The sequence below is a fragment of the Puma concolor genome, chromosome B3, assembly GCF_028749965.1.
Source record: "Puma concolor isolate L17-30 chromosome B3, mPumCon1.1.hap2, whole genome shotgun sequence".
Classification (NCBI taxonomy): Eukaryota; Metazoa; Chordata; class Mammalia; order Carnivora; family Felidae; genus Puma; species Puma concolor.
Genome location: NC_141672.1, coordinates 61,805,632 through 61,821,267, shown reverse-complemented (window position 1 = coordinate 61,821,267; position 15,636 = coordinate 61,805,632). Strand labels below are relative to the sequence as shown.

Sequence of the window (15,636 nt, the reverse complement as noted above, 5' to 3'; positions counted from 1 at the left end):
AATCTTTTTGGAAAGTCTTTTAATATTCTGCCCTAGTTATTGCTCTATTCTTGTTGTCTACGTCTTCTTGAGTAAAAGGGGTGTTACTTGCAGGAAAGCATCAAATTAGTTGGAGAACAAGAAGATTAATTAAAGCTATTGTAAGATGATGCTAGCTTATGGAAGACCTTATATGCCATTTTGAAGAATTTGACCTCATTCCATTGCCAATAGGGGTTTGTTGAAAGTTTTTGAGAAAAGAGATCTTTATTATCTGATGATCAGATCTTATTACTCTAGAACTAGGAATGGAGTAAAATAGTACAGGTGTGAGCTGAGGAGGGTGTGAAGTATGAAGCAGTGGAAACAAAATAAGGAAAAGATATAAAAGTCAGTATGTTTGAAGAGTTGACATGACTTAATGGCATCCTACAGAAATATTACTAAAGGTTTATCCTGTAAATTTTAAGTTTGGGGTCATATAATATGCTGAAAAATCACTAGGAATATTGTTAGCAATCAGAAATACTTAACAATAAATATAAAATTCTTATATTTATTAGAAAATAAATAAGACATTTCTTAAAGATGGGGCAATAAACATTTAGGTGAAAGATAAAATATCGTGAGTCTCAGGATGCTTAGTGCTTTTGAGAGATCTTTGTTACCAGTCTGTCAATGTACTGCCTTCACTCTTTTCTCCAAGTTATCATTGATTTCATAATATAACTTTCTTATACATCTCCTTATCCCCTCTCCCTCCCCCCAACTAGATTTATGTTAACTTCTTTGCAGCAGATAACCTATTAGCTTATTCCTCCTGTTTTTCCTTAAGTGCCTTATTTTATTTCTAAAAGCTGATTTACTTTACATTACTAAATGATTGAAAATGGAATTTTCAGGAATTGATGTAGGTTAATGATAATTTTGAAATTGGAGTCAGAAGTTAATGGAGATAAAATCCAATCACACAATTGATGAAATAGCTTTCATCCATGTGAAGCAGCCTCCTATTTATTTGGGTGCATTTTCAGTGCCAAAGAAAAATCTTCTAACAACTCCACTCACTGAGGCCCATTTCCTTCAAAATGGATTATATGTTTTTTCTAGAGAACAATCTTACATAAATTAAAGCCTAACATTTTGGGTACTCAATAAGTAATAAAAATAAATAAACTCATATTTATTTTATTGATACATTTCTCTGATAAGTACAAGAAATGTAATAAGATTAGTAGGCATATAATTAGCATATTATTAATAAGCATATAATTATATATAAAATAAAGTATATTTATTTATAAAAAGTTCATATCCTTTTTGCTATTAACATCATTGCTATTAACATCATTTTTGGGGAGCAAGTGGAAATAATCAGAAATTGTTATTCAAATACAAAATCAGTTGTAAAGGAAAAAAAAGAAAATGTGTATTTTGCAATACATATTGAATTTTTTTCTTTTTCTAGGACATACAGAGGAAGAGCATATTTTAAACGGCAATTTTATAAGCAAGCAACTCAAGATCTTTCTGTGGCAATTCACTTAGATCCTAATAACTGGTTAGCACTGTATTATAGAGCCTGCTTGTTTAGAAAGAGTAGCCCTTTTAGAGCGCTCCAGGACTACAGTGTTTCAGGTACTTTGCCTTCAACTGCACATACATAGGAATTTGATTTGAAGTTCATGGAGTGGAATACTAATATGGGATGATTAATATAATATGTATATTTTTATGTAGTTACATATTAAGATATGTTTGTATAGTATATATATTCACATATATTTACAAGCTACAATGGTTTAAGTGTTCCTAGTATGCCCTTTTAGTGAATGTGAGTGTGTTTGTACTTACATGTATGGGTATAACTTTGGCAAAGGGAGAATATCATATCAAAGAAATCTCTTTCTATATATTGAGTTCTCAGGTTATTTCTGGAAATCCAGGTCTATTTTCTAGTCAGCTTGCTAAAGCAGCAGTGAATTTTCCTAGTGGGCTGTGTCCTACTCCATAGGCCTAGCCCATTGATTAGTCAAATTCTGAGTTTTTAAACCCTTAAACTAAAAATGAGCTTTGAGAATCTTTAGTAATAATAGGATGCCAAAAGCTAACAGTAGTCATTTCCACTTTACCCTGTATCAGTGTATTCTTGGTATATAAACATGCCCTGCACCATTCTGTGCATAGAGTAAGTGCTCAGTAAACAGTCCCAGCTGAATAAATTAGCCCATTGTGATTGGATAATTCTAGCCAGAGACCAACAGTGTTCCCCTGGGTGCAAAGTACTACAATCCCATCATTCTAGATGAGGCAGTATCAGTATCTAGAGACTAAGAGACAACTATACTCTTACAAAGAGAATTACATAGCTCCTGAAGGAAGGCAATATAAGATGATAGCCTTCTGAGGCCACCTGTGCCATGAATATTCAAATAAAATAACCTAGAGTCTATCCTATGTGCTGGGAGGAATCTGGTACCCTCCCTTCTATTTCTAAGGATTTTTGGAAGGGAAGACTAAGTTAAATTTTGTTTAACTCTCTTGTAATCTTTGCATCTAATTTCTGCTCTCTGGTTGATTCGCCATTTTTGTATATCCACGCAATTCTTGTGGTTACTGTTAATGAATGTCTTGGGGTTGGGGGCATTTGGGTCTCTCAGTGGGTTAAGCATTGGAGTTTGGCTCAGGTCATGATCTCACAGTTAATGAGTTTGAGCCCCACCTTGGGCTCTGTGGATAGTTCAGAGCCTGGAGCCTGCTTCAGATTCTGTTGTCTCCCTCTCTCTCTGCCCTTCCCTGCTCATGATCTCTTTCTCTCTCTCTCTCTCTCAAAAATAAATAAACATTAAGAAAATGAATATCTTAGGATTCAAAGGATAAAGTTAGCAGAAATGATTTAAATTTAGAAAAAAAATTTTTTTGATTTTTGTTTAGTTTTGAGACAGAGAGAGACAGAGCATGAGTGGGGGAGGGGTAGAGACAGAGGCACAGAATCCGAAGCAGGCTTCAGGCTCTGAGCTGTCAGCACAGAGCCCCATGCGGGGCTTGAACTCAGGAGCCATGAGATCATGACCCGAGCCGAAGTTGGATGCTCAACTGACAGAGCCACCCAGGTGCCCCAAAGCGATTTAAATTTGAAGGTCAAGCCCACCCATTTTTCTTGAAGTTTATTTCTCTCTGTCAGCTCTGTCTATCTGCCATCTGGCCAAACTCCTTTCTTGGTAATCTCTAAAAGCCTCTTTTTCATACTTCCCTCTTCTCCAAGTTGTGGGCTCCTCACTGCCTCTTTTCTAGGCTATCACAATAATACAAAGTCTTTGTTATTTAATTATTCAGAGCAGACCAACTTGATTTTGGCTTTAATTCTTTTCTACAGGCTAGCTTAAGGAGTTTTATCTTCCACAATCAAAAAGGACCCTTAAGATATTTTTCCAAGCTAGTAATAATATCTAACATTTATTGTGCATTTCACTAATTGCCAAACACTAATCTAAATGCTTTATATAGAGTGTTTCAATTAATATTGAGAATAATGCTATGAGGTAGGAATTATTTTCATCCCTGATAAGAAAACAGAGGCACAGAGAGGTTAAGTAATTCTAATATTTTTTCCTTAGGTAGAATTTTTTAATTTTCCTAGAGCAACCACCAAAAGTGCAGCTGACTTTGTCTTTGCTATCCAGTTATACTGTGAATGGAGCAGATTGCCTTCATGATTATTTATTTAATCTGTGTCATCATTGCTTAAACTCAATATACTTCCCCAAATCTAACACTGTGAATATTTTTGTCCCAGACTGTGAGCAGTATGTACATTTTTGGCAGAACTTTCCCTTCTTAGCCAGAATGGGCCTGAGAAGCTTAGAAGACATGGATCAAATCTTGTGGAAAACCCATGTAATTCACTAGCATGTTTTTGGGAAAGTGAAGGGAAAATTAGTAAGTGGGGATACATGAGATGACCTCTAGACTGCTTATAGATGAAAGACACACACCTGGAGTACTGAGAAGATTCTTTTTGCCCCACACTCCTGTTGTTTAGAATATGCATAGTCAAGTTGCCTGCCTTAACTCCAAGTTCAGCTTACCTTGGAGTAGTCTCTTTGAGCTGCTCTTCCTGGTTGATGTGTAGCAGCCTGATCTCTATCATCTGCGTGTCTGGAGTTGTACCAGAGCCTGTGTTATGACCAATAGCAATGCTTTCCTGATAATTAACAGCCCATCAAGGGCAATGGTGCCCTTCTGACTGCAATCCACTGAAGTGAATCAGAGGTTAGATTCCATCTTTGCCATTGACTTAATCATGACTGTGGTTAAGCCCCTTTGCACCTTAATCTCTTCATCTGTGAAGTGAGTGGACTATCCTAGATTACCATCAGGATTTCCCCAGTTTTAATGAATTTGTGAACCTTGATAGCCACATTGTTACTTATAGACAAATATATTTTTATGTGAATACTGTTTCTTACCAAATAAATGCGCTCATCATAGATATGTTTTATAAAGTGTTCAAATGTAAGAATAAGCAATGGGAAGGGTAAAGACTAAAACACAACTCAGATATTTTTGTTCAGAACCCAAATAAGATGTATGCTGTTATTTTTAAGCTCTCATAAATGATGGCTATGAGAATCTTGGTTGTTTTCTACATCGGGGCATACTCTATGCAGATCTAAAGCTTTGGTTGCTGGCAATCTGTGACTTTGAAACTGTTATTTCTCTAGAAAGGTATGTTTTCCTTTTCATTCTTACTGATTTCACTTTTGTATAAAGTTAAGAAAAAAAACAAAATGAAAGAAAAAGCCCTTTCCCCTCATCATTAATAACCTTATAAAATAACAATTGTAAAAGCATCCTAGAATTAGAATACTACTTCTAAGAAAAGATCTGGTTCCCAACATCTGTTTTACCTTAGATACTTTTGCAAATTTTAGATATTGAATGCTTTTGAGATGAGTCCAATTCACAGATAACAACATAAAGTTACTGACAGCAGTGTGGGGATAAACAGATCAGAGCTTCTTGAAATTAACTTCATGAAAAAATGTTATCAAATTTTAAAATAATGAGAAAATATTCTGCTTGATATATTGCTATGCACACAACATATGACTCAATAGTAGGAAACTATTTAGAATCTGACTTCATTTTGGATAGTAAAGCAAAAGAAAAAACCAATACCGTTAGAGTGTAGGTTCAGGAAGAAACAAAGACTAAAAGTTGTACACACTTTTAGTGTGTACAGAAATCTAAGCTCTAAAACACAGAATTAATTAATTTCTGTTCTTTTCAAAGAAGCATTTGTTAAAATGAAAGGCATCAAAAAAAAGTAAAAACAACATGCCAATTCCATGCCAACCAGCAGACTGTTTACTTTTATCTAAGGTAAACTTTAAACTTGACTTAGGAAAGTCATGGAGAATGGCTCCATAATGGCCAAAGTAGTTCCTTTTTAGATATTTTTGAGCCAGAAAGAAAAGAGTTTCAGTTGCAAAAAAAGCCAAAAAATGGGCAGTAAGAACTTTGGTGTCTTTTAGGCAAAGGGTCTAGGCTTCTAACAAAGCTGGGCTATAGGGTATGTAGTTTCCTCATTTTGAAATAGAGGCATCAAATAAAGTGATTTCTAAGATCAATTCTCTATTGAAAATGTTTTGATTCAAAGAGAGAAAAAATACATTTATTTTATAAAGAAAAGAAGCTGGGTTAATATGTAGGTGGAGAGGATTTTTAACCCCAGGCTCTGAGAATATTACTGTTTCTCTCTGCTACTCATGGCGAACACAACATAGCCTGAGGGGAAAACTTTTAAATTGAGAAAAACTAAGCTTGAAATTCAAGATAAGTCAAGATTAAGTCAAGGAAGAGTAAAGATGGAGTGGGGAGTTCAGGAATTCTGTTCCTAGCATAGAATCTATAAATGTTGATTCTCAACTAAGGATTTTATAAAGGTGCTTATAATTTTTAAGAGAATCGTTAACTGATTTACTTTGTTTTAGTAAAACATTTAATAAAACATCCTGATATATATTGATGCATGTATTTCACTAGGTTCATTCAAAATTGGAAAACATTTGGATTAATTAAAATGTCTAACAAGATTTTGCTTTTTCACTTTTTTTTTAGAACTGTTATTTTCGCTTACGTAAATATTGGCCTCATACATCTGCTATACTTGGATAACTACGTTGAAGCCATTTGGCATTTTTCTGAGGCTATTAGACTTGATCCTTTATATATTCAAAGCTATATTTGTAGAGCAGAAACCTATCATAAGGTATTTAAGTTTTGAAAACCTTGATTTTTTAAAAAAAATGCTTTAATTTTCTGAATATCTATTGTTCAGTGTAATGTCAGTATATTAATATATTTGTTTTCAGTTAATTACAGAGGCTAATGCATGTCCAAGCAATAAATATAAAGTATAGTTAATTATACTTACCTATGTATAAAGCCTTTACTTATGAAGTGTGAATTTTGTCTTTCATTAAAAAAACAATGTTTTTCCTTATTACAAAAACAATATATATTTATTTCATGTAATATATGTATGCAAATAACAGTAAGTTAAAATAATCCATAATTTTATTCTCTAGAGACAACTACTATTAACATTTTACAGTGGTTTTGAGTGTGTGTGTGTGTGTGTGTGTGAATGTGTGTGTGTGTGAGAGAGAGCAGGTGGGTTCGTAGAATGGGATCTGTGTATATAATGGGATTCTACTCATTCATACTTACCTTTAGATTTTGTTTAAATTAAAAAATATTTTTTTAATGTTTGTTTATTTTGAGAGAGAGAGCGCGAGAATGAGAGAGAGAGAGAGAGACAGAGCGTGAAGAAGGGAGGGGGAGAGAGAGGGAGACACAGAATCTGAAACAGGCTCCAGGTTCTAAGCTGTCAGCACAGAGTCCGACTTGGGGCTCGAACTCAAGAGCTGTGAGATGAGGACCTGAGCCGAAGCCGGATGCTTAAACTGAGCCACCCAGGCGCCCCAAGATTTTGTTTAAATTTTACAAGTTATTTAAATTAAAAAACGTGATATATCTTTACTGTTGCAAAGTCAAAGATGCAATAAATAGCAAAAGTCCTCCCTGCTTCCAACCAAATTTGACTTTCCAGAGATAAACACTGTTAGCTGTTGTTTCTGCCTTTCAAAATAGATATCCCTGTCTACTACTCCACCACTAATCATCTTGTCCAAGACAGTGTCATTCCTCATCAGGATTGCTGCAGGGACCTCTTGGTCTTCTTGCTTCTGTTTTTTACTCCCTTCGGAAGGATTTTCAAGATAGCTGCCATAGTGATCCTGTTAAAACATAAGTCAGATTATTTCACTTTGCTTAGAACCCTTTAATAGCTTCCCTTGCACTCAGAATAAAAGCTGAATCCTGCAAAAGCCAAAGGCCTCTAAGAACCACAGGAATTGGCTCCTTATTACCATTCTGCCATCGTCTTCTACAAGTTCTCTGGTCACACTGGTTTCAGCCATGATAGTCTAGTTTGTGCTGTGGCTAAACACGTACACACACGCACCAAACCCTCCCCCCACCCCGAACACTTAAAATCACTGTGTTAAAATAACAAAGGTTTATTTCTTGCTCACAGTGCTTGCTTACTGCGAGTTAGCTAGAGTCTCTGTTCTCCATTGTCGACATCTCAGGACCCAATGTGACTCGAGTCCCGTGCAATGCCCTTCCTTTCCTGATGGTGGAGGTAGAAGACCCAGGGCAGGCTTAGTAAACAGTTTAAAAAAAAAAAAAAACTTTTTAACTTTAAAAACTTTTAAAAAAAGTTTTTAAAAAACTTCTTTGTATCCCATTTGGTTTGATGATTCTTAAAAAGCAACAAACAAACAAACAAACAAAACCCAAAAGAACTCATGTATATTAGGAGATGTTCTTGCAAAATTTCTGTATTGAAGTGTGGGAGGGAAGCATCAGAAGGGAAACAAATCAGTATTATTATAAGCAAAGTTTCTGTTTATCACTCAACAGTTGCATAAATTGAAAAAGGCAGTAAGAGAATTATCTCGTGCTATCCACCTTCAGCCAGACGGAATCCAATTATATATTATAAGGTACGAACATAGAAATGGATTTCTTCCTGGCATAACTAAGCACATGAGCTAGCTGTTGGGATCTTTACTTCCCTCTTGATCTTTCTGTCCTCTTCTTTTTACATTTAATTTCCCAGCAATGGCCACCTTTCAACTAGCAAGTCAGATATAGCTATTGTGTTTGTTAAATTAAGATTATTTATAAGATAACCAGATATCTTACCCTTTTCTCTATCCTTGCATCAAAACACAACTGTTTAAACTACCCCAATGTCCAGTATCCCACTACTAGGTTTTCATCTAAAGAATACAAAAACACTAATTTTAAAGGATATATGCATCTCTATGTTTATTGCAGGATTATTTACAATAGCCAAACTGTGGAAGCAGCCCAAGTGTCCATCGATGGGTGAATGGATAAAGAAGATACACAGTAGAATATTATTAAGCCATAAAAAAGAATGTAATCTTGCCGTTTGCAATAACATGGATGAATCTAGAGGGTATAATGCAAAGCAAACTAAACCAGACAGTTAGAATATGATTTCAGTCATATGTAGAATTCAAGACACGAAACAAAGGGAAAAAAGGAGACAAGTCAAAAAACAGACTTTTAACTATAAAGAACAGAGGGTAACTAGAGGGGAGGTGGGTGGGAGGATGGGGGAAATAGGTGAAGGGGATTAAAGAGTATACTTATCTCGAAGAGCTCTGAGTACTGTATGGAAGTGTTGAATCACTATATTGCACACCTGAGACTAATATGACACTGTATGTTAACTATACTGGCATTTTATTTATTTATTTACTTACTTTTGTTAATATATGGCTGGCATACAATATTATTTTAGCTTCAGGTATACAATAGTGCAGGTACACAGTAAAGATTCCTAATTTTATATATATATATATATATATATATATATATATATATATATATATATATATATATATATAACAAAAAGATCACCATAAGTCTAATTACCATCTATCACCATATTAAGTTATTGTAATATCATTGACTATATTCCCTATGATGTACTTTTTATCCCTGTGAGTTACTGATTTTATAACTGGAAATTTGTAATTCTTAATTTCCTTCACCTATATCATCCCTCCCCACCAAGCCCTTTCCCTCTGGTGACCAGTTTGTTCTCTGTATTTATGAGTCTGTGTTTTTGTTTTGTTTTCTCATTCATTTTAGTTTTTATTTTTTGTTTGTTAAATGTTTATTTTTGAGAGAAAGAGAGACAGAGCGTGAGCTGGGGAGGGGCAGAGACAGAGGGAGACACAGAATCCAAAGCAGGCTCCAGGCTCTGAGCTTTCAGCACAGAGAGAAATCATGACTTGAGCCAAAGTCAGAAACTTAGTCGACTGAGCCACCCAGGCACCCCTCATTTTGTTTTTAGAGTCTACATGTAAGTGAAATCATATAGTATTTGCCTTTCTCTGTCTGACTTATTTCACTTAGTACAATATCTTTAGTCCTATCCATGTTGTCACAAATGGCAAGATTTTGTACTTTTTTTACAGCTGAGGAATATTCCATTGCACACATATACCACATCTTTTTTTAAATTGAAATATTGTTGACACACAATGATACGTTTTGCCTCAGATGTGCAACATAGTGATTCAATAACTTTATACATTCTTCTATGCTTACCACAATTGTAGCTACATCTGTCACCATATAATACCAGTGGCTATATTTTCTATGCTGTTTCATCCGCATGATTTATTCATTTCATAACTGGAAGCCTGTACCACCCATTTGTCTACACCTATTTTGCCTATCCCTCTGCCCCCTCCTGTCTGGTAACTACCTGTTTGTTCTCTGTATTTATGGGTCTGTTTCTGCTTTTGCTGTTTGTTCGTTTGGTTTTTGGATCCCACATATAAGTGAAATCATACGGCAATTATCTTTTCCATTCTGACTTATTTAATTTAGCATAATATACTCTAGGTCCATCCATATTGTCCCAAGTGGCAGGATTTCATTTTTTAATGGCTGAGTAATAATCCATTGTATATTTATACACATCTTCTTTACCTATTCATCTATTGATGGATGCTTAGATTGCTTCCATATCTTGAGTATGTTATATAATGCTACAATGAACATAGTGGTGTATATATTATTTTGAATTAGTGTTTTCATTTTCTTTGGATAAATCTCAAAAGTAGAACTGCTGGATCATATGGTGTTTCTATTTTTAATTTTCTGAGGAACTTCCATACTGTTTTCCATAGTGGCTGTACCAATTTACATTCTCATCATTAGTGCACAAGGGTTCCCTTTTCTCCACATCCTCATCAATACTTGTTATTTCTTGTCTTTTTGATAATAGCCATTCTGACAGGTGTAAGGTAATATCTCATTGTGGTTTTGATTTGAATATCCCTGATGATTAGTGATGTTGAACAACCTTTCATGGACCCATTGGCCATCCACATATCTTCTTTGGAAAAATGTCTATTTAGGCCCTCTGCCCATTTATAACCAGACAATTTGTTTTTTGTTTTGTTTTGTTTTGTTTTGTTTTTTGTTTTTTTTTGTGTGTGTGTTGAGTTGTAGGAGTTCTTTATAGGTTTTGGATATACACCCCTTATCAGATACAACATGTGCAATTATCTTCTCCCATTCAGTAGGTTGAGTTTTCATTTTGTTAATGGTTTCCTTTGCTGTGAAAAAACTTTTTAGTTCAATGTAGTCCCATTTGTTTATTTTTGCTGTTGTTTCCTTGCTATTGTTGCCTGAGGAGACAGACCCAAAATAATATTGCTAAGACAAATGATAAAGAGTTTTTGGCTTATGTTTTCTTATAGGAGTTTATAGTTTCAGGTTTTACATTAGGTAAAGTCTTTAATCCATTTTGAGTTTATTTTTGTGTATGGTGGGAGAAAGTGCCCTAATTTCATTCTTTTGCATATAGCTGTTTAGTTTTCCCAGTACCACTTATTGAAGAGATGTTTTTTTTTCTCTATTGTATATTCTTGCCTCCTTTTTCATACATTGATTGACCATACAATTGTGGGTTTATTTCTGAGCTTTATATTCTTTTCCATTCATCTATATGTCTGTTGTCTGTTTTTGTGCCAGTACCATACTGTTTTGATGACTATGGCTTTTTAGTATAATTTGGAATCAAAGAGCATGATACTTCCAGCTTTGTTCTTCTTTCTCAAGATTGCTTTGGCTGTTTGGGGTCTTTTGTGCTTTCATACAAATTTTAGGACTTTTCTTCTAGTTTTATGAAAAAAAGTCATTGGTATTTTGATATGGATTGTACCTTTGGGTAATATAGACATTTTAATAATATTAGTTTTTCCATCTTTAATCACTGAATATCTTTCCATTTATTTGTGTCATCTTGTTTCTTTTATCAATGCCTTATAAGTTTCAGAGTACAGATCTTTCACCTCCTTGACTAAATTTATTCTTAGTAATTTCATTCTTTTTGAAGCAGTTGTAAATGGGGTTAAAAAATTTCTTTCTTGGGGCGCCTGGGTGGCGCAGTCAGTTAAGCGTCCGACTTCAGCCAGGTCACGATCTCGCGGTCCGTGAGTTCGAGCCCCGCGTCAGGCTCTGGGCTGATGGCTCAGAGCCTGGAGCCTGTTTCCGATTCTGTGTCTCCCTCTCTCTCTGCCCCTCCCCCATTCATGCTCTGTCTCTCTCTGTCCCAAAAATAAATAAATGTTGAAAAAAAAAATTAAAAAAAAAATTTCTTTCTGATAGTTCATTATTAGTGTATAGGAATATAACAGATTTTTGTATATTAATTTTATATCCTACAACTTTACTGGATTCATTTATTAGTTATCATAATTTTGGGGGGGAGTCTTTTGGGTTTTCTATATAGTATTATGTCATCTGCAAATAGTAAGAGTTTTACTTCTTTCTTTCTAATTTAGATGTGTTTTATTTTTCTTGTCTGATTGCTGTGGCTCGGATTTTTATGTTGAATAAAAGAATGGGCATTCTTGTCTTACTGCTGATCTTAGAAGAAGAAAATTTTAGCTTTACACCACTGAGTATGATGTTAGCTGTGGGGTCAGAGTATAACATTTAAAATATAGATAATTGGAAAAAGATTTGAGTATTTTTATTTCAGCTTCACTTTTCCTAAATTGTTTTCTCATCACATCTGTATGCTAATTGGTCAATTTAGACTATATAAAATGTTTATAATTTTTACATTGTTTTTATTATACACATATAAGTATGAATAAAGGTACTATAATTATAAAATTTTAAGTAACTGATTATAAGAAATTTTATTTTAGAAAAATTATTTTTAACTACTTAGAATTAAAAGGTATTATTTTTTTCAGAGGACAATATCTTCTTATGATGAAATGTTATGATCTTGCAAAGTTTACTATTTATCAAGTGGCAGATATGAACAAAGGTAAACATAATTAATGCAAAATTATAATTGTCTTAATTTTAAAATAAATACCTCCTACAATGTTTATACTGTTTTCAATAGGCAAGTAGGAATAGCATGGAAGGTGTACTTCATCAAAGATGATTTTGAAAATTTAAATTTTCAGTTTCACATGTACAAAATCAACTAGTAAATGCTTCATTGATGAAATGAATTTTCTGAGAGATTGTTATGGGAGATTCCAGGGTTATAATTTTAGTTTTTTTGTTTTTGTTGTTGTTTGTAATTGGAATATCTTATTGTTTATTGGTAGTAAATAGATTTTAGTATTGCATTGATTTATTCATATTACAAAGATAAATTATTGAATTGCTTGACTTCCTTAAAATAATCATATTCTAAATCCTAGATACTTGGCAAAGGTAATTGATAAATTTTATTTTTCTTTTAGGTCTCATTGAGTTGAGTCCTATACAGCAAGCACTCATTTATTCATTTTGTGAAAACCATGACAAGGCCATTCAGGTCTTGGATCGGATAACTTTGAACAGGCCTGAGCTCACCATGTATACTCTATTAGCAAAAGCCCAAATGAAAGCCAAGAAAATCAAGGTGAAAGTCTTGTGTATTATTTACTAAACCTATTAATAGAATTTTTATATTGTGCTCAGCATGACAGCTTATATACTTTTTTTTTTGCAGAACTAGATTATAACATTTATTTATTGATTCTTGTGTTAATTAACATCTGGGTTATTTCTTTTTATTTATTTATTTTTCCTCTTAAGACTAGGGCTGCTATAAATACTCCTTTACATGTCTTCTGTTAACATGTGGAGTAGCTTTCCAGGATATATTCCTATGAATGGAATTGCTGGTATGTATAGAATGTGAATATTTAACTTTCAAGAAAATGGCTGTACCAATTTATGCTCCTACCTGTCATGTATGAATGTTCCTGTTGATCTCTATCCTCTACTGTAATTGGTTGTCAGACTTTGTTTTTGTCAATTTAGTAGGTAAAAACTGATGTCTCATTGTGGTCTTAATTCACATTTCGCTGAGCACAGATTGAGCATCTTCTTATATGTTTGTTAATTGCTCATATTTCATGTTCTCTCAATTTCCTGCACATATTTTTTGTTTGTCTTGTTCTTATTGATTTTAGGCATTAAAAAATAAATTCTGCATATCAATCCTTGGTTGGTTGTCACGTATGCCACATACCTTCTTGTAATTTGTGGCTGGTTTTACAGAGGTTCTTAATTTTAATATAGTAGAATGTATCTATTTTTTTGTTTTACTGTTGTGGCTTTTAAACAATTCTTGTTTAAGAAGTTTTTCCCTCTCCCAAGGTCATACAGATATTCTTCCATATTTCTTCTAAAAGTTTAAGTTTTGCTTTTTCTATTTAAGATCTTACTCTAACTTAAATTGATTTCTTTGAGTGTGAGATAGTGGTAACATTTTAATTTTTCCTATATGGATATTCAAATGTTCAAGTGTCATTTATTGGACTCTTCTCTCAAGCCAAAGATCTGAAGTGGTACAGCTGTCATATTATAAGTTTTCATGCATATGTGGATCTGATTTGGGGCTGTCTATTCTTGTCTTTTGGTCAGTTTCTCTATCCCCAGCCCAATAGTACAATCTCTTAATTATTTTAGTTTTATTGTAATTATTGATATCTGGTAAAGCTAGCCCCTACACCATATTCTTCTCTAGGAAACTACTGGTTATTCTTGGGCCTTTATTCTTCTTCTATTTTATTTTATTTTATTTTATTATTTATTTATTTTAATTTACATCCACGTTAGTTAGCATGTAGTGCAATAATGATTTCAGGAGTAGAATCCAGTGATTCATCCCCTTCATATAACACCCAGTGCTCATCCCAAGTGTCCTCCTTAATGTCCCTTGCCCATTTAGCCCATCCCCCCTCTCACTACCTCTCCAGCAACCCTCAGTTCTCTATATTTAAGAGTCTCTTTTGTTTTGTCCCTCTCCCTGTTTTTATATTATTTTTGCTTCCCTTCCCTTATGTTCACCTGTTTTGTATCTTAAATTCCACATATGAGTAAAGTCATATTATACTTGTCTTCCTCTGATTAACTAATTTCGCTTAGCATAATACACTCTAGTTCCATCCACGTAGTTGGAAATGGCAAGATTTCATTCTTTTTGATTGAAGAGTAATACTCCATTGTGTGTGTATATATATGTATACACACACACACACACACACACACACCACATCTTCTTTATCCATTCATCTATCGATGGACATTTCCTTACTTTGGCTATTGTTGATAGCACTGCTATAAACATTGGGTGCATGTGTCCCTTCTAAATAGCACACCTGTATCCCGTGGATAAATGCCTAGTAGTGTAATTGCTGGGTCGTAGAGTAGTTCTATTTTTAATTTTTTGAAGAATCTCCATACTGTTTTCCAGTGTGGCTGCACAAGTTCACATTCCCACCAGCAGTCCAAAAGGATGCCTCTCTCTCTGCATCCTCACCAACATCTGCCATTGCCTGAGTTGTTAATTTTAGCCATTCTGACAAGTGTGAGGTGGTATCTCATTGTGGTTTTGATTTGTATTTCCCTGATGATAAGTGATGTGTTGTATTTTTTCATGTGTCTGTTAGCCATCTGGATGTTTTCTTTGGAAAAGTATCTATTCATGTCTTTTGCCCATTTCTTCAACAGATTATTTGTTTTTTTGGGTGTTGAGTTTGAATTCTTTATAGATTTTGGATATGTCATTTGCAAATATCTTCTCATATTCTGTCAGTTGCCTTTTGGTTTGGCTGATTGTTTCTGTTGCCACGCACAAACTTTTTATCTTGATGAGGTCCCAATAGTTAATTTATTTTAGCTTTTATTTCCCTTGTCTCTGGAGACATGTTGAGTAAGAGGTTGCTGTGGCTGAGGTCAAAGAAGTTTTTACCTGCTTTTTTCTCTAGGATTTTGGTGTCTATCTTAAATTTAGGTCTTTAATCCATTTTGAGTTTATTTTTGTGTATGGTGTAAGAAAGTGGTCCAGGTTCATTCTTCTGCTTGTGGCTTGTCCAGTTTTCCCAATGCCATTTGCTAAAGAGACAGTCTTCATTCCACTGGATATTCTTTCCTGCTTTGTCAAAGATTAGTTGGCCATAGGTTTGTGGGTCCATTTCTGGGTTCTCTATTCTGTTCCATTGATCTATGTGT

General features: G+C 34.1%; 1 protein-coding gene across 2 annotated transcripts in view; it reads left to right on the top strand.

Moving 5' to 3' along the window:
• Positions 1-15,636, top strand: part of TTC6 (tetratricopeptide repeat domain 6) — a 204,452-nt gene that overhangs the window by 148,449 nt on the left and 40,367 nt on the right. For both annotated transcript variants that reach the window (XM_086709888.1, XM_086709887.1), the window contains exons 16-21: positions 1,448-1,617; positions 4,587-4,707; positions 6,103-6,253; positions 7,972-8,054; positions 12,369-12,445; positions 12,876-13,036. In XM_086709888.1, coding sequence (XP_086566014.1) covers positions 1,448-1,617; positions 4,587-4,707; positions 6,103-6,253; positions 7,972-8,054; positions 12,369-12,445; positions 12,876-13,036 — 763 coding nt within the window. The remainder of the gene's footprint in view (positions 1-1,447; positions 1,618-4,586; positions 4,708-6,102; positions 6,254-7,971; positions 8,055-12,368; positions 12,446-12,875; positions 13,037-15,636) is intronic.